This window comes from Abramis brama (assembly GCF_963993115.1).
Source record: "Abramis brama genome assembly, chromosome: 17".
NCBI classification, from domain to species: Eukaryota; Metazoa; Chordata; class Actinopteri; order Cypriniformes; family Leuciscidae; genus Abramis; species Abramis brama.
In genome coordinates, this window is record NC_139979.1 from 27453902 (window position 1) to 27479390 (window position 25489).

Sequence of the window (25489 nt, forward strand, 5' to 3'; positions counted from 1 at the left end):
CTGGTAAAAAAAAATAGTACGTTGACCCCATAATCATATCTATATTATATACATACATATTCTTTTGAATTTAACATATAGGCTACATATAGAGGGGACTAATCACATTTAGGCTAATTGATAACGTTTTATTATTTTTGTTATCAGTGAATGTAAGCAAATATAAATAGTCTTACATTGAACATTCACAGACTGATCAGGCTACGATCAGCATCGTAAATGCTTTAGATATTTATGGGGTTATATATTTATTTATTTATTTATAGAGTAGTGAGCAACGGCGAATGTGATCCACACTCCATATCAGAAGGTGGCGGTAATGCACACTTAAAAGTTGTTTGACAACTGCAATTTAAAAAAAGAAGACGACCCGCGGCCTGGCTGTGAATTTACAGGCCTATACCTGTAAATAACCATCTGTAAACCTGAAAACCATTCTGTAATAATGGCCACCAATGATTTCTCTGATCCATCTGCAGAATTTGAACTCGACATCGATGAAATAATGTCTGATTTGCAGGAGTTGCAGGAAGTAAATTGTCTCTTGAAATGTCTGTAAGTATTGATACTGTTCGTTTTGTAGCATTTTATTCTGATAACATATATCATTATGGCTAGGAGGATACTGCTCTTAAATCACGACCTAAAAAAAAAAAGAAAGACGTTCCAAGGATCAGATGGAAAAAAAGAGACAAAAGTGGTCATTTGGTGTATACAAAAAGAGAAGCCAAACAAGGAAAAGGAGGTAAGTGATAATATCATGTTTATTTTCTCTTAATGTTTCTGTTTTCAAAAATCGTATAGAGGCTTATCACTTTTACACTGGTACGTTACAGGTAAATCCAGAGCTTCAGTGGTCCATGCATCAACAAGCAACCAAACTTTGATTGATCCTGGTAAGCCGATTGTGTCCATTTAGTAGTTTATAAAAGAGACAATAAAAAATACAATAATGGGTTTACTGATTTAAAAAAATATATATTCTAGTAAATTCAAGTGCTGCTGACTCTGAGTCTATGAATGAGGATTGTTCAGATACACGCATCAATGCACAGTGTGCTATTGGTAAGTAACAAAAGTCTTCCATCTTGTCAAGATTTTTTTTTAAACCATTATCTGTGTTTTGATAAATTATAATAGATAATGACTTTGTTTTTTATATGACTTTTGGCTTTTAAGATATACAGTTACATCAGCTCCATGATGCACTTATCTCAGAGAAAAGTATGTCTGCATCTCACAACTGGATAGTAAGAAAAATAGTGTCTGAAAACCATTGGATGGAAGCAAGACAAAAGCTCTTGGACTGCTCGCTTGCCTCGGACAGGGTATTTTCCGTATCTTGTGATCACTGCAGAGTGAATGCAGCAGCGATAAGGTGCAAGGACTGTTTGCCAAAACCACATTACTGCGACAACTGTGATGTGTCAACCCACCAATACCTTGTTTTGCATAACAGGGAGTGTTTTTTAGATTTTTTTTTTAAACCTATTCCTCCATCAAATGTCATAAAGAACATCAATGGCCAACACACATTATGTGAGCAAGGTAAGTAAAACATTTTTAAGATGTGTTGTCTAAAAATCTAAGTCATATGTTAGTTATGTTCTTTTTTTTCTTTTCTTTAGCATGTTTGTTACCCATCCAACAACCGCAAAACATTTGCAGTTGTGTGGCTCAAAACATGTCTGTAAGTGCTGGCCGATTAGTACATCTCATCAACATAAATGGTATGTACTCTTTAAAACCAAAGTATTTACTCAATCCAAAATTTTTGATATTCAGGCTTGTCACTAACTTATTTGGACTGTATTGTAGGTCGCTATGACCTCTCTTTGCCTGTTTGGCGCTGCATTACATGCCACAAAACATGGACACCTGAGCTGCAGGACCTTATCCAAAGTGGTTACTGGCCAGGCTCTTCTGCATTTCAAACTATATATCAGATTGACCTATTTACATCTTTTGAGCAGTTCAAAGTCACTGCACCAGGCCTCTCAAGACAAGCCTTTGTGAACATGTTAGAGAATAGGTCACGGACATTTGGACGGGTACTTTAAAAAAATTACAATTAATTTTGTTAATGAACTTTTCCTTATCCCCAATTAATTAATTTTTTTTTTTTTCACTGCTAGATTGATACTATTTGTGGCAAAACATTCCAAAAAGCATTTTTGGAATGGACTTATTGTCGTCATGAGAAAGAGAAGCTCAGTGGAGTCGATCATTTCTTGTGCCCTGCATGTGTCCCAGATGCAGTTGCTGTGTCTGCAGATGGAAACCGTAAACTATACCGGTTTAACAAAGCCAAAGAGTAATAGCATAACTAATATATTAAAGGAATATTTCTATACATGTTTAGTGTATATTGGCCCTCTAATCCAATTTGTTCCACTGTAATTAACATAGAGTAGAGGAGCAGCCTTTCTACGAAGGTATTTTCATTGCCAAGGATGAAGATGTGGCAGCATTTGTTGATTTCATTCAGCAAAACACCAACCCTGTATGTTTCCATCATTTTATTAGTATTTTTGTTGTTTAACTGTATATATGTTATACATCTTTACTGATAATGTTGTTTATTATTATGATTATTACTGTCTTGCAGGTAAAAGGGAGAGGCACATGTGGACAGTCAACATGGTCTGCTGCCAGGGAGACCTCAAAAAAGTCAAGCAATAAATTGGATGAGGAAGGGTTGGAGGTGGCAGTGTGCAGACACAACATTTTGCTTAAAGGACTCAACATGAAGAGGGGGGAAATATTTGCCTATCCAATGTTTTTGCAAAATGAAGTGGCTACAAAAACAAACTGCAGATTCTTCTGCACAGACATTATGTGCCGATATTGGCCCTATTTGCAAAAAGTTGCACAGGCAGTTCCACGTCTGCAGCCGTTAACAGAGATGAAGCCTTTTCTTTCTGTTATGCACGCAAAGGGACACTCTACTAGCTGTGAGGTAACTCTGTTTTAAATGACATAAAAAAAAAAAAAAATCCTGCACATTATCAGTACTTGCACATGTATCAAAATAGCCCATTAACAACGTTTTGGTCCCATGACCTTCATCACAGTAATATACCTACATTCATGATGGTCATGGGATCTAAACTTTAATAACAGTTGTGCAAGTATTGACCGTGTACAGGATTTTTTTTTTTTTTTTACCCGCAGTTGTGTAAAGGTAATCGTTGATCGATTGTTTTAAATAACATGAAATTGTTAAAGGTCTTAATTATTATTGTTAAAGGTAACAATTATAATTTGTTATATTTATATATAAATATCTTTTTCTGCATACTCATTTTCACTTTAAACTTGATTTGTCTGTAAAATTGTGCCGGTTTGTTTTATAGGTTCAGTGGAGTGGTAAAAATCAAACGGGAGCAGGCACTACTATTGGTGAAGAAGTGGAGCAAGTTAACAGTTTTTTATCACGTGTTGCTCTTACAACAAAATATATGAGTAAGGCTGGTAAGTGTCATGTACACAGCCTTGTATTTTTGTAGTCCATAGATTTAGACAAAATAATCTAAAATTTCATAATCAAATTTAAAAATGAAAATGATGCCTGATTTAGGGCCTGAGCAGCAATGGTGTGAGGACCCTATTGGAATTGTTCAGTTAATTATTATTATTTAAATTTATATTTGTGCTCATATTAGTTGTTTAGCTTTTCGTAAATCACATAGTTCATTCAAAATAATATTTTTTTCATCATTGATTGACCCTGTTGACTTCCATAGTATTTTTTTTCCTACTATGGAAGTCAATCGGGTCCATCACCTGCGTGGTTACCAACATTCTTCAAAATATATGTTGTGTTCTCTTGTATAAAAAATTGAGGGTGAACAACTTCCATACAAATTGAGGGTGAATCTTAAGAATTTTAATTTTGAAATGGACAATTCCTTTAATCTTGGAATATCAATGTGCAGTGAATAGACATTTAAAAAAAAATATATATATATATATATATATATATATGTATGTATATATGTTTGTGTGTGTTTGTTTTTTGTTTTTGTTTAGCACGAGTGGACATGATCACCCTTCATGCTAAAGGATGGAATGAGAGAAAGAGGAAGAACCTTCACATTTACTTGTCTAAGCGGTATATCAAGGTACCACGCATTTAAAACAGTTGTTTTAAGCCATACATTTACTATTAATTTATTTTTAAACAGTCATATTCAGTTAAATGTTTAATCTCATCTATGTTTAAGACTGGGCAAAAGATGAAGGAAGCCAAGGAAGATGTCGAGGCGGTTCAGGCAGTCCTGGCTAAGTCCAAAATAGAGCTGCAGCAATGGGTGTGCGATGTTAAGCAATGGGCAACTCAAGGTGCATTCTCAATTTTTTGTTTTTCATATTTTTACAGTTTTTATATTAAGTAAATATCATAGTTTTTAATAATTTATTTGAAGTAAAATCTTAAAATACTTTTCTTGCTTAATGTCCTGATTCAGTAATCTGATATGCTATTTTAAACAGTTCCCGATGGCAGTAGAACCGACGATCCAGTGGGGTTGCAGCATCAGATTGAAGGGTTGTATTTAGGCATTCAGCAGAAAAAGAGAGATTTGTATCGGCTAACAGGTAAATAAAATGCTCTATATATGCTGTAGGGGTGTGTCGAGATCTCTTGCTACAATATCTTGCTTGACTAAAATGTGACAAGACTAAAATGTGACAAGATGAAATTAGCATAGAATGTCACAGTTACATTCCCATTACATGCCTCCACTGATGTTTTGCTGTTAAAAAAATAAATATAACCATTGTAAACTATTGTAAAGTCTGCTCTGCTCATCCAACATGAGTTGCAGTTGCTAATAGTGTAACAGGAATCACATTTCACTGATTGCGTGAAGATTGCGACGGATTTGTTGCATAAAAGAGCCTGCATGTATTGTATTGTAGAACACGTCGTGTTCAGCACCGCTGCTCCGGGTACATAGTACGCGCAATCGTGAATTTGAAAGTGAAAATAAAACAAGAGCTCTTTCTAATGTGTGCAATTTAAGCTGCATACAATAACCTAATATCAAACTTATATCTCTGTACTGTGACTCTGGTCTCTGTTTTTGGTTTGTTTGCACTTCAAAACTGAGAGAGTACTTGGATTATAGTTGAAATTTTTTTTTTTTAAATTGTGTCATCATTTACTGACCCTCAAGTTGTTTCAAACCTGTATGAATTTTTCTTCTGCTGAACACAACGATATTTTGAATAATGTTGGTAACTTGGGTCCCATTGACTTCCCATAGTATTTTTTTTCCTACTATGGAAGTCAATGGGGTCCATGAACTGTCTGGTTACCGGCATTCTTCAAAATATCTTTCTTTGTGTTCAGCAGAAGAAAGAAATTCATACAGGTTTAAAACAACTTGAGGGTGAGTAAATGATGACACAGTTTTTGATTTTGAGGTGAACTATTCCTTTAATAAGACTAAGAAAATTTTATTTTTATTATTAGTTATGCTGTTTTTATTTTTATGTTTTCATGTACAGTAAGGTCTGAAGAGACTTAAATAATATAGGAGAAAAACCAGTCAGTTGAGTTTGGCAAAACCTTTTAAAGTGCTTGTATATAATTGTCTGTAAGCATTTGATAATTCATACTCCAATGAAGTAGTACTGAAATGACATTCATTAGAAGATTATCAGTAAAACAATTCAAATTTTTCAAGTCATGATTTGGCCTGACCATTGAGGATTTGAATAAAATATTGTGCAAAAATCTTTCCTCGTTCTTGTGAACCCATTGCGTCTCATCTCGTGAGATAGGTGTCTCGTCATACCCCTAATCTGTTGTTTCTTATTTGGATAATCCTAAATTCTTTTAAATGGGCTGTTTTAATCACCTTTTTTTATATAACCCAGATCGCAACAAGCAGCGGCACAAAGTCCGACGGAGGATTGTCGAAGAGAAGAAGAAGTTATCCGATGCAATATCCAAGTACAATTCTCTTCCAACAAGTACCAAAGCTTTGAATTCTGCAGATGACTTGCTTGCTGCAGAAACGCCTATCTGGCCATGGGAAATGGGTATGACCATAAATGATTAGTTTCCTGATAATTTACTCCCTTCAGTGCCATCCAATATGTCAATGTCTCTCTTTCTTCAGTGTAAAATATATATTATTTTTTTTAGGAAAACATTTCAGGATTTTTCTCAACACAATGGACTTCAACTGCAACCAATATGTTGATGTCAAAATCAATGCAGTTTCAAAGGGCTTTGTAGAATATCAGCTATAGGGCTGGTCAATATATCGATATATAAAATATATCGATATATTTTAAAATACGATACAAAATTCGACCATATCGCATATATCTCGATATAGTTCAAATTTGCACTGTGATCATTGCTCCAAGCAAGCTGCTGACTGCTTATGTAGAGTGCATCTCAACAGCCTAGGGTACAGCGCGACACATACTTGCATCGAATGTTAACGCAGAGGAACGGGACACTGCAGTTTAGTGAGTTCACAAAAGTTCATTATTTCCATGTGCTTTAAAGCCTTCCCAGTTAAACGTGTCATTCACTGCTGATGGGCTGTTCTAACATGCGCTTTACTGAGCACGAACACCTGAAGCGCACATGCACTGAAGCCTATTTAACAGCGCCTGGTTACTATTGGACTAAGTTATCTTTCGAGTCTTATTTTGCTAATACTCTCAAATACACACAAGGTTTACATAAAGTTGGTTATGTCTAAGCTGAAAGCAAACCGAGAAAATTTTGAGAAATCTGCTTTTCAAATGCATGTATATTAGAAGTGTTGTGGTCCATATCGCCCAGCCCTAATCTCAGCTGAGGAATAGGGTCTTATCTAGCTAAACGATTGGTCATTTTCTAAAAAATATATATATACATTGATATACTTGAACTACAATTGTTCATCTTGTGCTGGTCTGCGATGTGCCGGAAATTACGTCGGCATGTTGGAAATGTCACAAGAGTTTTTTTTTTTTTAAATGGTAATAATAAACTAAATCAAAGATGTCCGACAACAATTTTGAATTTGGAGGAGAATGAGATGGAATTTTTCGCCCCTTCCCTGCCTTTTTGAACCGGATGCCTGGCAGACCATCACAAGATGAACAACTGTGGTTAAAGAGTATATAAATGCTAGATAAAGACCCTATTGTGTAGAGCCCTTTGAAACTGCATTGATTTAGACTTCAATATGTTGGTTGTGGTTGAAGTCTAGCCTGGTTAAAACCAGACCCTTCTCAGTCGTAACTGAGATAGGGTCTGGAAAAGCTTCATTAACAACTCATTTTCAAAGAACACAAACAGACGTTGCTCAAATGCCTCTGGGCGCAATTGAATAGACCAAAAACCAATCGGAGCGATCGTCATTGTGTAAAGCCATATGCTGCGTCCCAATTTGCCTACTTACTCTTTTTGTGAATAAAAGGTATTTACTTTTGAATGTGTAGCAAAAGAGTAGGCAAGCTTTGGGACATACTACTTTGTTATCTTTATTGGACGGATCTTTCATATACATCCTGTCACATAAACTGCCCTGTCAATCATCTTGTCACAGTTAAAATGCTCCATTAAATCTAATTTAATCTCCTACCATTTAGGAGAGAAATGTAATAGCACGTTCCTCTGTCAGTCGTGGGTCTTTCATTGAGACTGTCCTCATGTGTTTGCAATTTTAATATAATAACGCATTTCAAAGTTGTTGCGCTTCACCAACGGATGTCGCTGGGGGTAATTGGATAGACCTAAAACCAATCAGAGCGATCATCATTGTGTAAAGCCACCTCAACTTTTGAGATTATTGCCAAGATTTGGAAAGATTAGAAATGATCTTAAATGGACTCTTGGCCAGACTAACTTGCAGAGCAAATCTACATTTGCCAGAAGTTGGTCTGTGTTTTCCCTGGTTAGTTGAAGTCCATCATGGGGAGAAAAATCCTGAAATGTTTTATTAAAAAAACTTAAGAAATAGAGCAATGAACATTTTGGTTGGCATTGGGGTGAGTAGATTATCAAGAAATGTTTATATTGACGTGATTAAATCTTTTAATTTATGTAAACAATTTATTTAATTGATAAACGTCCAAAAACTTGTATCATACCTTTTATTTTTTGTTACATATCAAGTTCATTTTCATTTTCAGTTGGTGATGCTTCTCTGGCCATGAAAAAAAAGGTATTTGACAAGCTGATGCAAGTACAGAGACTTGAGGAAGAAGAGGCTATACTTGTGGAGGAGATGAAGAGACACTGGGATCACATCTGCAGACGTGTCAAAGATCTAAACGATCAGACTGATGCGTTGTCAGATGGCCTCACTACTAAGAGTAAGTGTTTGTTTTCTCAGAAATCATTGATTATTAAATTATAAATATTTTACCTCTCACTGGAGTTTACTTAAGAATTTTGACAGGCATGTCAAATTTAGTGTATTGATATACATCGCTAAGTTGCTTCTTAAAAGGTAACTCTCGCCAAAATGCAACCTAGGGTCGTCTTGTTAATCTACCTGAGGCAAACTATCGTTTGTCATAAAACATAAGCCATCAATACAGACCCTTTCCAAAAAATTAAAAAAAAGTTAATTTATTTCAGGAATTCAACTTAAAATGTGAAACTAATATTATAGACTCATTGCATGCAAAGTGAGATATTCCAAGCCTTTATTTGTTATAATTTTGATGATTATGGCTTACAGCTTGTGAAAACCACAAAATCAGGATTAGATTTATGACCAGTCAACGCAGCCGTCTTCCAGGACATTTAGAACGCTTTATGCTTCCTTCAGCAGAAAAGCTTTATGCAGATGCTGAGTTCATTTTCCAGCAGGACTTGCACCTGCCCACACTGCCAAATTAACCAAAACTTGGTTCAATGAGCATGAGATTACTGTGTAACTACTGTGTGATTTCATGCAATATTATCATTTTCTGACATTTCGATTTTGTTGTTTTCACAAGCTGTAATCATTAATTAACAAGCTTCATCAAAATCACAACAAATAAAGGTTTCATCAAAATTACAACAAAAAAGGCTTGAAATAGGCTATCTCATTTTGCATGCAATGAGTCTATATATTAGTTTCACATTTTATTCCTGAAATAAATGAACTTTTTCCACGATATTCAAATTTTTGGAAAGGGTCTGTAGATTTAGGTTATCTGGATTGAAACAATATTATAATGCAGGATTGTTGCAATGATAACCATGACGTTCAAACATTTCCCTCTAATTCCATAAAGACTCAGTAAAGTACCTTTTTAATCAAACATTATTTTTAATGTTAATTAGTTTAACACCCAAAGAGCTAGACTAACGTTGTTAGACCCTTATCTGAGAGACCTGACAATCATAGAAAAATTTGAAAGTATTGCGTATGTAAATAACGTAACAATGTGGTTGTTGCAGGGTTACTTAACTGTCTGCTTATGGACTTTTTCAACTTGGTGTAAAACTTACCTCTAAACTCACTGCTAACTGCTTATCAGCCTCTCTTTTCCGAGACACTTATTATATACCGTCAATGGAGACACTGCGTACTGCAGACTGTAAAATTTCGCAGGGGTCACTGCTGTGCTGATGATGGGTGAAACCATTGTGAAGGGGAGGGGATTCTAAATCGGCGATTTCTGTTTGGTGCGGGTCTCCTTGGTCTTCAACGTAGGCTATGAACATAAAATATACTTAAAGGTGCTATCAGTGATGTCAGGCGTCTTTTAGGCCAAAACATTTTTTTTCACCTACAGCAAACAACATCTCACGATCCGCTAGCTGGCTGTCTCCTGAACACACTGTAGAGAAACGAGGTCTCTGCAGACAGCCTATTCTCCACAAAAGCAGCTCAAACAAACTGAGCAAAAACAGTTCGACCCGTAAGCAGTAAACATAACAGACTGTTCCAGTCAATAACTGACTAGAATGATGTGGGGGTGGGGTTCGGGGAAAGTATGAGGAGAAGGGAGGGGCTAGTTAGCGTCCGTTTTGTTTGATGATAATTTCAAATATCAACAAGAGGTTATACCAACCGGGATCGTATAATGCACCTTTAAGAAATATTATCTGACTTATAAATGGGGTGGCAACATGGGTGGCAAGGCTTTATCCCATGGGTGGCAGCTGCCACCCTGTAGATCCACCCCTGGTTTCATGTTACCTATATTACCTATATTTATAATGCCTATTTTTTTTTTTTTTTTTTAGCCTATCCATCAGGACTGTCAGAGGATGCATATTGTGGCTTGCTCTGTCTTCTTCGAAAGCAGCTGCATGATCTGAAGACTGAAAAACAAAGGGTGAAGGAAGCATATCACCGATTAGTGACTGGATGGGATAGTTTGGATGTCCTTGAAGAAGATGACTGTGGCGACTATGAAAGCATGTCTACAGATTCCTACGAATCAGCTGACGAAGACAGCGTAGATCCACATTTCTGATTTTCCAGAGATTTCCAATGTATTTAATTTTTTTTATCTGCATAAAAATGTACAACATTGTAGATTGCACTTCTGGAGTAAAGACTGGTTCAAAAAGCACTATTGCATGGATTAAAAAGTTAAAGAAATGTTTGACTCACTCTTTTTGTTTAAAATAGGCCTAAACAGTCCCAGGGCATGCTCTATTATGACATTTTTGTTTGCCTGTTTGTTCATTTATTTTAGCAAAATTTCCTTTAGTAGGATCATCCATATGCATTATTTGCTGATAACAACTACAATAAAGTAATAGCTTAGTTAACAATTACTTGTTTGCATTGGTTATATGATGCATTTTATATTATTCTAAATCATAAAACCCTATCAGTTTAAAAAAAATAACTTAAATAACTTCATTTACTTACCGTATATTGAAAATGTAAATTTTCTGTCATCTCTTAGAATATCTGAAAGGATTTCTATAGCATTTCTTCCAGTAAGGATACATTTACAGGTTAGACCATTAGTGGCTCCTTATAACCATGCTAAGGGTAATGTTAATTTTTATTTTTAGCTGTTCTAAAAAAAAAAAAACCTGTAATCTAATTGTGAAAAATATATTCCCTCAACAGACTATTTTATAAATTATATAAGTTAATCAAAATTAACCACACTAAAACATGATCCATTCTAGTGAATCTGGTCACATAGTTTAAATTGCTTTGTATTGAATGTTTGTGCAGGATGATGTTTTCTCCTCACCCTTAAATGCCCTTTAGCCAAATATATACACACTACACTTCAAATCAGGTTTCTTAAACTGCTTAAAAGTATAATTCACCCAAAAATGAAACTTCTATCATCATTTACTCACCCTCAAGTTGTTGAGTTTTTTTTCTGTTAAACATAAGAGAAGATATGTTGAAGATTCTGCGTACCAAGCAGTTGATAGCCCCCTTTGACTTTAATAATATGGGGAGAAAAAAAATCTACTCTGTTTAAGAAAAGAAATAAACAATTTCTTTATGACCTATCACTTTAAGTTGTCAATATAATCCATCCACTCATTCTCCAGACCACTAATCCTCTTTAGAGGCATGAGACTTCAGAGGCTGGTTTGCCTTCCCCAACATCTTGGGCCACATGTAGAGAAATACCCTGGATGATTGGCCAGTCTATAACAGGGGTCACATTCACACCTAATGACAGTTTATGTCTCCAATTGAACTATGATGCATGTTTTTGGACTGTTGTAGGGAAACCAGAGAAGGTTAGGGTTAGGGTTAAGCCTGAGGAAACCCCACATATACTGGCTTAGATGATCAAATAGGGACATTGCCTGTTGAGCGAACTTCCTGTGAACGTAACATTTGGACACCTAATTTGATTACTCTCTTTTTGATTAGTAAAGAGAGTCATTTGATAAGTCAATGCAGATGCTCACGGGAGCGTGTCTATGTTCCCACAGCCCTATGTTCCATCATTTCCAAGGTTGATTTTCTTTAACCCTAACCCTAAACCCAGTATAAACGAGACTGTGGGATCATAGGGCTGTGGGAACATAAGACTGTGGAAACATAGGGCCTAATTTTCTAAATTCTTCGTAACAAGAAAAAAAAAATTCTTAGAAATGTGGGAACATAGGGTTGACCCCATGCTGACAAGTTCATGACTCATACAAAAACACTTAAATAGTGCATATTTTAATTGGGTGTGGTACATGGTACATGCATATGTGCACTACTGTAATAAACACAATTGTGATGGGATGCCTGTGAGGTTGGAGGCTGGAGGTTGGGCTTCCAAAGGTTTCACTGAAACTATCCCTGGGAAAAAGCTGTGTCCATGAAATGTTGAAATTAAAGCCTTGACGTAGGATTAGAGAATAATATATGCCAGTATGAAGATTGGAAATGGCTCCTGCTTTGGAATATTGACCTCTGAACCTTGACCTCAGTGCATGCCCTGCTGAAAAATCCAGCTAGCCATGGCTGGTCTCCCAGCCTGGCCTAGCTTTTTTCCAGCCTGGCCTAGCTGGTTTTAGCCTGACCAGCTAAAACCAGCTAAGACCAGCTAAAAAATGTTCAAAACCCCTCTAAAACCAATCTGCTATAGCTACTTCCAGTTTAAACCAGCTTAGACCAGCCAACTGTCTTAGGCTGGTTTTAGCTGGATTTTTCAGCAGGGTGTTAAGCCTTGTCATTCAAAATACAGAAGGGGCGAAATACATCGGACCAATTGTTATAGAGAGCTCTTTAGCTATGTGACTATACTCTTAAGGATAGAGTCACTAAAATGGGGTGCAGTCAATTATGGTCAAAATTGATTCTCACCTATTTAGCAGTTATATAAAATATTATCACACAAATGCGATTACATCCACTTAAATCCCGCCTAATTGTACTCTTAATTCAGTATTTATTACTTTCAATTTTAAGTAATAAGCTATATTTATTTAAAACTACAATTTCCTATAGCAGCACCTTCCAGCTTGACACAAATTAGCGCCATATTTGTAGTTCTTCCAGTTACCAAAGTATTGCTGTGAATAGGGTTGTAAAAAGATACATCTACGGAATATATCAAACCTATAGTAGCCTAAAACCGAAGTCATACTTACACTGTATTTATAGATCTATGTTGAGAAAAAGTAAAGATGTTAGTTAATATTTTGGAGCAGCTTTATAAAAACATCAGCAGCACCACTCTCGTTGTCTTAGCAAATTAGGGGTTAAATATAGGGTTATAAAACCATCTATGCACATAATATAAAAAGGTTTTACTGCAGCCGGAGTTTTAAAACGTTTGTTTGGCCATGGCTTTACTAAACTGCCCCCTTACTTAGAAATTAGCAGTTAGCATGTTGTTAACAGTGTAGGATTAATGTGATATGAATAATGCTATTTGGGTAAACATGTTTGTAGTTTGCATTTACTTTTGGATGTGAAACTTACTTTAGTAAATTGTAGTAGGCCTAACTGTATTACAACACTTTGTTAATGAATACTACAGAACCCTGATAAAGTGTAGCCTACTGTTTAGTTTTTACTACGGTAAACTGTAGTGTAGTTCACTCAACAGGCAATGCCATCACAATTGTCTTTATAATTGTCTTAACAATTGTCTTTACAGTAGTGTACGCACCACACAAGTAAAATATGCACCATTTAAGTGTTTTTGCACTAAAGTGTTTGCTAAGTGTTTTTGCACAATTCATGTAGCCTACTTGTGAGCATCTGCATTATAGAGAATAAGTCAATTAGGTGTCCAAATGGTACTTTCATAGCAGGCAATGCCATCACAATGGTGTTTATTAGTGCACATACGTATGAACCACAGTAAAATAGGCTACACTATAGGCCTAAGTGCTTTTGCATGAGTCATGAACTTGTGAGAAATAAAAACTATAGTAAGCATGATACATTTAATTTTTGTTTATTTGATGAATGGAAAGTTTAAAATAATTATTTTATATTATTTAACAGAAAGCTTTTGTAGCATTGTAAATGTCTTTACTGTCACTTTTAATTAATGTAATGTATCCTTGCTGAATAAAATTATAAGTCTACTTTCTTTAATTTATTTTTTTAAATATGTATTCTGTTAGGTTCACACAACCGGCCATTACAATTGTGTTTATTACAGTAGTGAACATATGTATGCATCAAGACAAAGGAAGAAATTTCTCCACAGATTTACAGGATGTCAGTGAAAGTGGATTTTATCGATGATACAATATGGAAAACATAACAGAAAAACATCTATGGTTTAAATTCCATTTGATGATGTTCAACAAACAGTGAATAGATATTGCATACATACACATATAGAATAATATGAAGAAATTGAAGAAGATCAGAGGCAATATTACATACCCTGTCAATGTACTTCATGCAAAAGTTACAGTGATTTATTAAAGCAGTAGGCTAAGGACTTTTTAGTTCACTAACAAACTTTTAACATTATTATTTCGCTACTGGTGATGCCAGTCAAGAGAGACACTTATTAGCTTTGGTTTGAAATGTAAAATTCAATTGCACTATTTTCCAACAGACAAACAGACGATTGATAGAACTGTTGTGCCCACATCTAGCGTCCTCTATCAAGTCACAGGAACCTGTAGAGGAATTGTAAGGAAAAACAGAAAGAAAAAGATGACATCACACAGCAGTCAAGGTCCCAAAAAAACATGACAATTCCAAATATCTACAAATAGTCTACAATGCTGCATTTCCAACATCAAAATAACCTTTTAATCATTATCTTTACTCGTCAAAAGAAAATGCAGCTTCATGTAAACGATACCAAGATATCATACAAGTGGCTATAAATATTTGGCTGGAGATATTGTGAAATTGTGACAGACAAGCATTTAATTACAGATTACTACAGCAGATTAACATTGTGGTCAACTTCGTAATAAACACAAAACTTCTTCATGTCAGATCATGTTCATTATTTTCTTACCATCCTCCCACTCTCTCATTTCCAGCTGGTGCTTTCAGGGTTTCCAGGTCCCAAAGTGGATCTGCTTTAGAAGTCTAAAATTACAAGAAACGTATTATTAGTGTACGAACCACCATTTGATTTTTGTTATCTGATTACTTGATAATTCAGGTTATTCTGTTTAATCATGTTCATATTGTTAAAAACAAGTTACATTTGTTTCTTGGATATTAAACAGGTCTCTTTTTTATGTATTTAAATTTATATGTAATTTTATGCCAATATTAAATCAGTTTGATGCTTAGAAGGCATAATTATTGCATTGCCAATGAATAATAGATCAAAAGATACAACTGCTACTGGTCTTCTATCCAAATACAGACTATTGTGGAGGTACTAGCTGCAATGGAAAACACAGTGAAAAGCTAGCCGAGCCAAGCTGGTACTGTGTAGTGGAAAACTGCCATTACATGGCATGCCAACTACTGTTCCACTTCCTTCCCTAGTGTGGAACCAGGACCATTATGATGTTTACCACACAATGTCATCTGAACAAAGGGACACAAACCTGAACATCAAGGGCATATAGTAAAGCAAATGTCTCCAAATACATCCATTTTAATTAATCTAAACCCTAATAAAAAATTTGATAGTTTCCTACCTGGACCATGCCCCACCCATCCATCAAGTTACAAGTAATCCTGTTTACAAACAAGACACATACAGAAAAACACAGGTGAAAAAAAATAACATCTTTCACAGACATAAATATAAATTAAGTTTTATTAACTAAGTTTGGGAGGAACACGTTCAGATAATTAACACGAGTGGATAGCACTCAGCAAACAAGAGGGTATATATAGACTCAACAGTTTTACCTCGATCCATTAACAGTTTGCATCATCCCTCCACCACCCCTTCTCCACACTTCTAGTTCTGAACACTTACACGGGGGGGAGTACTCTGGATTCGGGCCTAATCCGAGCTCGGAGCCCTCCCTCCGGACAGCACGCCAAATAGGCATTAAACCTTGCTACCTGAAATTATATGTAAGTGTGAACTAGTGAACATTTATTCATACAAAACTGACATTTAATACAATATTTTAAATTAAGTTATTTCTAAAGATCTGTATGAACTGTATATAGCATAGTTTTTTAGACAATGAATAACAAGCCAAAAACTTTGTAGTTATTTTATTCATTATAATTTTAAAATTAACAAACAAAATGCTTAACTCATTCTTCAAGAAGGGAGGAGGGCTCCCAGGAGTCCTTCCATTTGGTCCCACTGTAAAGATACAACGTTTAAAGTAAAAATTTACATTTGCTGAGTAACTCTGTCAGGCTAGCAAAATGGTATATCATTTTATGAAATATAACTATTAAAAAAAACTGTTAACATTGTTAATGTTTAAACTGTTGTGTATGGTGTCAGTGTGTAATAAACTGTACATTAGTACACCTACCAGGTCTTGCATGGAACCCAACAAATAAGGACCTCCTCTGTTCCCTATAGAATAAACACACACAGAAAAACTATCACAACACAACATCCAGCAACGTTTGTCTTGGCACAAGTCTTGCAATTGTGGTGGTAGCAAGTAAGTCATGTCAGGAGTACTCAAAATATACTTTGTTGGAAAATATTAACATGTAATAACATTAAAACAAGAACATTTATTGCTGTAAGGTGGTGTTTCAAAGTGGTACAGTACAATATCATACATCTGAGTGGTCTAGTAAATTACATGAAAACATTGTGACAGTTTCAATTCATGTTAACTTTACATTACCAACGTATTCATTCTACTATTTTATCTTTACATTAATGTTTTCAAGGTTTCTGCAAGTTTCAACAAGTAAATTACATTTAATTAGTAAATAAATATTTTTAAGATTTTAAGAATTTAAGACCTATTTCATGTCAATACTTGCAAAAAAGTATGAAGGCTATAAGGAAAATCAAAGACGAATAATTACTTGAAAAATTACATTAATGTGCAATTGTAGGTTTCATATTTGTCAGACAGACAGACAACTAATAACTACAAGTAACGTTAAATAAATTCCAACATAAGACCTACCTAAACATATATTGGTTGGTAACCGAAGTATTGATTGGACAGCAGTCTACATTATATGAGCAATACGTACAGCCAAATTATTTTCTGTTATTGTAAAGTATGTATGCATCTTGTTTGTAAAACTCTGGTTAAATTAGTGCTCAGTGCATGAACACTAAATCCAGATTATTGTTCTCCAAACATCCAGTTGTAGAGTCAAGTGCTCAAACAATGAAGACATTTTTTTAACGCAGTATTAAACCGCATGTCCACCAAACCGTTTTTAGCCAGCTGAAAACGCTAGGCGCTCTGCTAAAATCACATATTATATGAAATATCAACAAAAGTGTACTAGTATCTCATTTCACAGATCATTTTATTTCTGTGTTGTTAAAAATTCCAATAAATTTAAATGTGAGCAAGCAGAATGTGACAGTTGGTCTGTGTGGCATTTGTCCAGCCCCTCCTCCACTGTGATTGGACGGCTGGGTAAAAAGTGACAGTGATGAGCGCTGCGTTTTACCCAAAGTTGAACATTCGTCAACTCTCGGCGACTGGTAAAAAACGCAGAAGGCTCGGTATATCAGCGTGTAAAATACGCTCAGCACCTTGTTACACCCATGCATGTTTTAAAACCACGGCACTCCCATTAAAAACAATTGGAAAAATACGGCAGTCGCGTGAAAAAAACGCTTTGGTGGACACATGGCCTTTTTTCATTGTAGAATCAAAAAGGATTAAAATATTAATAATGAGTGAATGAGGGTACATTGATATAAAGCAAGACAGTTTGAAATGGCTTTAGAAAGACAAACCTCTCTCACTCTTCTTTTCAAAACCTTGGAGTACTCAAAGTTGTTTTGCCTCACTCTCATACAGCATTCTGGACACTCATCTGAAAGATAGGCAATATAACATTGAAATAAGTATACCAATATGCCAGTATAGACAATACCAAACTGTTACCAAATACCCTGAATCAATGTGTAATTGATACATCATATCATTTTAAATAGAGAAAATTTACTTAACACTTTTTTTTTTGCTTCATCTTGCTGGCTACCCTCTGTTGGACTGAATCTGTATAAAGAATATACAACATACCACATTTTATTAAACATTATTTCAGTCAGGACCACAATCATCAAACATGATTGACAGTTAGCATACAGTTTTGATTGGCGATTTAGTTTTGCTCTGGACAAGAACTCCATGCGCATCCATGCAGCCTAGCATGAATAAGAGCAGGGAGAGCAGCAATAACAGAACATAACCAACATTAATGTATTGCAGATATCATTAATTATTTGTAATGTACAACATTATTAGAGAATTTAAGTCTCATTCAGAGGGAATCAGAATGCCACATACTGATTGATGAGAGGAGGAGCTGGGGATGGAGGAGAGTAAATAGCTCCTGGGAAACGCAATAGCTGTTAATAATACTGGAGGAGCGTATATATGTATTCAGTGATAGGCGTTGTATTCCTATAGGTAGACGTGGATCAGCTGATGCGAGCTTGTCTAACGTGACCTGCCAGAACTGGGTTCTACAGACTCATTTAGAATGTACAGTATCAGTCAAAAGATTGGGCACGCTTTCCCATTCTCTCAAATGGGTATGTGGGTTCCAACTTTTGACTGGTACTGTATTAAAAGACATAGTTCTGAGATGCCCCACATATTATTCACTAATAAGACATTACTGACAATTAAGGAAATATACTTCACTTCTTTGTCTTTTTTTTGCCTTAGGGCCCCGGGGTCTTGTAGCTTCTGATGAGCCTGTGGTCTCGCTGACAGTAGCTACTGGAGGGTTCTCGGTCTCGCTGACAGTAGCTACTGGAGGGTTCTCGGTCTCGCTGACAGTAGCTACTGGAGGGTTCTCGGTCTCGCTGACAGTAGCTTCTGGAGGGTTCTCGGTCTCGCTGACAGTAGCTACTGGAGGGTTCTCGGTCTCGCTGACAGTAGCTTCTGGAGGGTTCTCGGTCTCGCTGACAGTAGCTACTGGAGGGTTCTCTGTCTCGCTGACAGTAGCTTCTGGAGGGTTCTCGGTCTCGCTGACAGTAGCTACTGGAGGGTTCTCGGTCTCGCTGACAGTAGCTACTGGAGGGTTCTCTGTCTCGCTGACAGTAGCTTCTGGAGGGTTCTCGGTCTCGCTGACAGTAGCTACTGGAGGGTTCTCGGTCTCGCTGACAGTAGCTACTGGAGGGTTCTCGGTCTCGCTGACAGTAGCTACTGGAGGGTTCTCTGTCTCGCTGACAGTAGCTACTGGAGGGTTCTCTACTGGAGGGTTCTCGGTCTCGCTGACAGTAGCTACTGGAGGGTTCTCGGTCTCGCTGACAGTAGCTACTGGAGGGTTCTCTACTGGAGGGTTCTCGGTCTCGCTGACAGTAGCTACTGGAGGGTTCTCGGTCTCGCTGACAGTAGCTACTGGAGGGTTCTCGGTCTCGCTGACAGTAGCTACTGGAGGGTTCTCTACTGGAGGGTTCTCGGTCTCGCTGACAGTAGCTACTGGAGGGTTCTCTACTGGAGGGTTCTCGGTCTCGCTGACAGTAGCTACTGGAGGGTTCTCGGTCTCGCTGACAGTAGCTTCTGGAGGGTTCTCTACTGGAGGGTTCTCGGTCTCGCTGACAGTAGCTTCTGGAGGGTTCTCGGTCTCGCTGACAGTAGCTACTGGAGGGTTCTCGGTCTCGCTGACAGTAGCTACTGGAGGGTTCTCGGTCTCGCTGACAGTAGCTACTGGAGGGTTCTCTGTCTCGCTGACAGTAGCTACTGGAGGGTTCTCTACTGGAGGGTTCTCGGTCTCGCTGACAGTAGCTACTGGAGGGTTCTCGGTCTCGCTGACAGTAGCTACTGGAGGGTTCTCGGTCTCGCTGACAGTAGCTACTGGAGGGTTCTCTACTGGAGGGTTCTCGGTCTCGCTGACAGTAGCTACTGGAGGGTTCTCTACTGGAGGGTTCTCGGTCTCGCTGACAGTAGCTACTGGAGGGTTCTCGGTCTCGCTGACAGTAGCTACTGGAGGGTTCTCGGTCTCGCTGACAGTAGCTACTGGAGGGTTCTCTACTGGAGGGTTCTCGGTCTCGCTGACAGTAGCTACTGGAGGGTTCTCTACTGGAGGGTTCTCGGTCTCGCTGACAGTAGCTACTGGAGGGTTCTCGGTCTCGCTGACAGTAGCTTCTGGAGGGTTCTCTACTGGAGGGTTCTCGGTCTCGCTGACAGTAGCTACTGGAGGGTTCTCGGTCTCGCTGACAGTAGCTTCTGGAGGGTCAGGGGTTTCTGTGCTACTTGTTGCCTTCTGTCTTTGAAAATGAACTTGCAGAAAAGACAAACATCAAACACAAGAAAAATTAAACAGTTTGCCTACATTTTTGTTAGTGCCACTTTATTCTATATAGAATATGACTAATTATAATTAATAGGACCTGCAGCGGATCTAATTAATAGGACCTGCAGCGGGTGATGATAACAGAATAGTATTTATAATAAGATTGATTTCTACATTACAGGTGTTTTATGTTATGACTGAAAAGTGCCATTAATTATCTACAGTCTATGTCAACAAATCTAGTCATCTAGTTCTCAGTCAAGGTAATGCTGTGCTGATCAGAGCATTCTTGATTTTCTGCTTACTTTTTATCTAGCTTGTTGAAAAACTGCTAAAAAAAACTATTGGGTGATCACATGCTACTTTATCCTATTATGGCTGAAAGTAATGCTCATCCTTTGCGTCAATATGAAAAATAAAGAGAAAGATACTTGTGGGTTCACATTCCTTTGGGTTACCAGTGTTTCCACATTACAGAGCTCCGTGTTTGTACAAAAATACTTACTCTTTAGCACAGCTTCATACATAAGTTTAACCCTCTGAAGCAAATCAGGATCCAAAACATAATCCCCTCCTAGGATGACATCGGCCACTAAGCTTCCTTTGCATTTCTTCCCCAAAAGTAGTACGGGGTAGAAATCAAGGGCAGCAAGTTTGTCAAGCTGAAATATAAAAACATTAAATAAAAAACATGCACATATTTTTTTTAATTTAAATATTAAAAAAATATTTAAATATGAATTTCATGACAGCTGTTTAATGGTAATATTTAATGTACAGCTCATATCAAGGAATTCATTACTATACTATATGTTTCACTAACCATGTTTTCATCAACATTAGAGAAAAAAATATCCTCAATTTAGCAAAAAACTTTATTTTAACTGTTGTTTGAGGTGGTATTTGCCTTTTTCGAAAAAGAGTTAATGTGCTGAACGGGATATGGAAAAAGCTTTGACAAAGTTCCAAGCTGTATATGCAGTCAGGCACATTACTAAGAGGAAGAAAATAAACTAACCAGGAAACTCTCAGTAGCAGTGAGCAAAGATCCCAGCACTTAATACTTATCTGACAGGCGGAATGGGAAATGTGGTGTAAGGCAAATCTGTAATTTCCCTAGCTGGATCTTAATTAATTCCCTCCAAACCAGTTGATAGAAACACCTGATTCATATTTTACAAAAAATTTCTCTTTTTCGAAACATTTAAAAATTTCACTTGACAAATAAATGGAAACATGGCTATTGACTGTTGACCTTTACTGTGTCAATTGACCCTTCACAGGGAGCTTAATTGACAGGTGATCTGACAAATCATACTTTGCCATTTTGCCCGACAATGCAGTCAGAAGAGATAGCAGATTAACGTGAGGATTTGAAGTTGAGAAACGGAGTGTACTAATGTCTTTCCGCGGTTAAAACAACATTTCTTCTTATGTTCATTCATATTTATTTGATGATATAACTGAACTGAAAGGAAGAGATGATCGTGTCACGAGAAGCTGTAACTGATGCTCTACAATGATCTGTCAAGAGTCTCACGACACATTATTACGATATTTATTGTTTATATTTCTTTTAAAAAAATGACCAAATTTGAAAGGCGAGCCTTTGTTTAAACGTACAATATGTAATTTTTTCGCCGCTAGGGGTCGCTAACCTCTTACAATAACAAAGGCGTATTTTGATGACGCAACACTTGCTAAGAAGAATTATGGATCTTGTGGTCAACTTCAAGTCCACCAATCTAATATTGTTTACGGATGAGTAAATACATCAATGTGATATTAAGCAGGGCGCGTTTGCTAAGAGACAGCTATCAGTTCCAAACGCGACGTGAGTCCAGCAGATATAACAGCTAACGTTAAAAGGAATATGCTATGGACATTTCAGCTATCAGCAGAATCACACGCGAATCGAGTCCCACGCAAATGTAACGTCAAAAGGAATATGGACATTTCATTCTACCAAAGTGCAGAATTACTACTCACAGGTCAGTTTATTAAACAAATTAAACATGTGAGGTAATGCAGCACTGTTTCACTTGGTCTAACGTTACACTATCACACAAAACTGCACATAAACACAATAAACATTTATGTTATTCTATGTGTTCGTTTGTCTGTATGACAAACGAACATTAAGCTGTAGCAGTAAGCTCAATTAATATTAGAATAACGTAGGCCCTACAGATCATATTATAACATTTTATCATTGCTGAACTATATAACATTGATTAGTTTATGTAAATGTGCTCACCTGTTTAATAAAGTACATGTACGAGCGGTCGAAGTTAGTCATAGACGTGGAACTCGATCTCAACATCTCAAAAACACAGCGCTGATCTTAATCCTCGTTTTAGTTCTCCTTTTTTATCCAAAGTCTGCTTGCCATGATGCATAATGTTTGAACGAAACAACAACAGCATGCAGATAGACATTACAAGCTACACAGTTGTCCATGTCTGTCGCCTTGGTTAAGGTGCTCTGGTGTATGCATAGACTGTATATGGGTGTATGTCAGTACGAGCGGAAACCAGAGAGAAGCGGATATGACGCCATTGACGGGAGACAAAACGAAAATAAAGACACGTCCCATGTCTTAGAATTAAATTACAAATTTATCCTTATTTGAAAGTTGTTGAAAAGAGTCGGGATAATGTAAGTACACAACTAAAAAGATACATAACATAGATATATTGATTTTTGCTATTTTTAAAGCAAAAAAACTACATATTGTGCCTTTAATATGTTTAATATCAAAAGTAACCGAAAAGTTGTCGGGCAAAATGGCAGATGGCGAAGTATGATTTGTCAGGGGGTGTCAATCGTCCTGTCAATCGAGCTCCCTGCAAAGGGTCAATTGACTTAATTTCATAAATCCATATTAGCATCCTTAACTCTGAACTAATCTTACCAACAGATGACTGCTATTAAGAACAACTGTCCTGTTGTTGTTTTTATTTATTGAATCCTTCCACTTGATTTTTTGATTTTCAAAGTTGCGTCTCTTGGCTGCAACTTTGGCTTTGTACGGCTGCAGTTGTTTGCAAGCTGGACAGGTCTTGTATGCAACACTTATTAGGGTGTTGCACCCTGTGCACATTTTCTGAGAACTTCCTGGCATCTCTAAAATGAAGAAAAAATTATATTAAAACCTATATACAACTTGTTTTTGTAACATGAGATCCAGTAACAAGAGGCACAATTATAATGTTGGGTTAAACCAAAAATCACATTTAAAAAGCATTTAAAAAGTAAAGGGGTGGTTGAATATGATTTCACTTTTCTAACTTTAGTTAGTGTAATGTTGCTGTTAAATTATAAAATAAATAAATTAAAATTTTGGATAGGCAAACATTAAATTGTATATATAAAAAAAGCAACCAACTAGCATTAATCAACTCACCTGTCTGTGTACGTTATACTAAAAATACACGTTTTTAATTTGTACCTAAGACTGTAAGGTTTGTACCATAGTACACGCTGTATTATGGCAGGAACACGTGACTTAATTGGTCGAAAGTTTCATGGGATCTGTAGTTCTTAAGGCATAGGCCTACACGCAGCTTATCTACATGAAAGTAATGCAATATATCTTGCATTTGTTTGCACATATTTGTTGAAGAATGTGTGTATGTGCAAATATATATCGTTCAGACAGTACAGGGTTAGCTCACTAAATACGTAACGTTAACTAACTTTACAAAACATTACAGGATACGTAACTGAAGGCCATTGGTTTCATCGAGAGTGCTCACATACGATTCTAACATCATATTTACCATTACAGCAAACATATCACTAAAAAATAACTTAACAAGCGCTAGCTAGCAGCTAGCTGGCCAGCTGGCTACATGCGTACTTTGCCGATGTAACTTTACGAACTTCAGCTAAATCACGAGGCATTCATTTGTCCTACTGACGTCATGATCACTCACATGGTTCTAAAGTTAGATTTATCATTACAGAAAACATGATCAAGTAAAACAACGCGTACCACTTAACATTTATCATTAAATAACACAGTTTTAGGAAATTGGATATATTACAGTACATACCTCTCCGACTGTCGATCGCAATGCCACATACAGTGACAGTCCTTCTCTTTAGCGACTCCAATGGATGTTTGAGCATTGAGCATTAACTTTACGTACCGAGTGGTACATATTTGTGGCGCTGCAATAAAGTGTTAATAAAACAAATCACCTGACTGAAACGTATCGTTCTGGCAAAACTTGTTAATGCGTTTGATATCTTATTAAATCATACTAGTGTGAGACATAGTGAGACACATAGCAAAGGTATAATATTTTTTGGCTGGCTGTTCGCGAATAGTTTGCCAACAAGTTTTGTGCGGTTTGGTACGTAATCAACACGGTCATGATTGCGCGATTCCCTGCCGTTTAATTTACACAAAACACATGAAAACTAAAACATGCAAAAGCATTTTAATTATGAATTGTTCCTTTTGCGAGGCAATACCATACTATTTCGGTAAGTTACCTCGGGGAAGTGCGATCCAAGGTGCTCGTCGGACGTCTATCCTCAGTCTGGCATGCTTGGCACCTCAAAGGCGTGGAAATAATTCCTAATTTATATTAAAATAAGTGTATGCTGAACATCATTTATTAATATTGTCGCCTTTATAAGCTTATAAACAAGCATCTGGAACGGGGGAAATGTATGCCAAGCTTAAATGTATGTATGCCTCTAGTGGACGTTTCACCCGGAAAGTGCAGGGAAATGTACTTTCAGGTACGTATTTCAGGGTTTGCAAAAAAGTACCCAGAGTAACGTATTTGGAAGACATTTGTTCTCCGTGCTCAAGCCACCATAATAAAAGCACCTTCTGCTCTTAATTTATACAAATCATCCAACTTAATTTGTAAATCAACTAAATTAGTTCTTTGACTATCTGACAAATTTTCAGGCAAGATCTTGGTAATAGAAGAGATTTCACTAACAATGTTAACTTCTTCGAGACGTTTTAATTTAGCCAAATTACCACTAAACTTTCTGAGGTACAGGGCCGGCGCTCCGCACACGCACATCACGCACTGCGCGTAGGGCACCAAGTGCTTGGGGGGGCACCAAAAAATCTGGGTCGTGAAAAATCTTCACAATAGGCTACTAGTATAAATAACAAATAAAATATGTCTAAAGCATGTTAATATACAAAAGCAATACAAAACTAATATAGGCCTAGACCAAATTAGTCGAGAAAAAGGTGAATC

General features: G+C 36.8%; 1 protein-coding gene and 1 long non-coding RNA gene across 3 annotated transcripts; one reads left to right on the forward strand and one right to left on the reverse strand.

Annotated features, from left to right (window-relative positions):
- The first annotated feature begins 328 nt into the window (after nucleotides 1–328).
- Nucleotides 329–10565, forward strand: LOC311066964 (uncharacterized protein). Its single transcript, XM_084088458.1, has 17 exons — nucleotides 329–532; nucleotides 619–745; nucleotides 837–896; nucleotides 988–1065; nucleotides 1180–1548; nucleotides 1629–1730; nucleotides 1819–2051; nucleotides 2136–2314; nucleotides 2410–2503; nucleotides 2609–2959; nucleotides 3357–3474; nucleotides 4033–4124; nucleotides 4227–4344; nucleotides 4495–4599; nucleotides 5887–6051; nucleotides 8149–8331; nucleotides 10205–10565. The coding sequence occupies exons 1-17, from the start codon at nucleotides 446–448 to the stop codon at nucleotides 10435–10437; spliced, it is 2694 nt and encodes an 897-aa protein (XP_083944584.1). The 5' UTR covers nucleotides 329–445; the 3' UTR covers nucleotides 10438–10565.
- A 3292-nt stretch (nucleotides 10566–13857) lies between these two features.
- On the reverse strand, nucleotides 13858–18784 carry LOC311067912. Of its 2 annotated transcripts, XR_014603300.1 has the most exons (9): nucleotides 18659–18784; nucleotides 17960–18007; nucleotides 17743–17822; nucleotides 16331–16374; nucleotides 16101–16152; nucleotides 15811–15899; nucleotides 15524–15563; nucleotides 14884–14957; nucleotides 13858–14533 (listed from the first exon to the last, which is right to left on the reverse strand). It is a non-coding gene; the product is annotated as an uncharacterized lncRNA (long non-coding RNA). The 2 variants fall into 2 exon arrangements; XR_014603301.1 differs by lacking the exon at nucleotides 18659–18784 and having other exon boundaries at nucleotides 17960–18112.
- Nucleotides 18785–25489: the final 6705 nt, after the last annotated feature.

Bases quoted from the DNA above. Each gene is read 5' to 3' on its own strand.
- LOC311066964 (XM_084088458.1), top strand. From the start codon at position 446: ATGGCCACCAATGATTTCTCTGATCCATCTGCAGAATTTGAACTCGAC. The intron at 1,549-1,628 runs GTAAGTAAAACA...TCTTTTCTTTAG, and splicing joins ACACACATTATGTGAGCAAG to CATGTTTGTTACCCATCCAA. The intron at 8,332-10,204 runs GTAAGTGTTTGT...TTTTTTTTTTAG, and splicing joins AGATGGCCTCACTACTAAGA to CCTATCCATCAGGACTGTCA.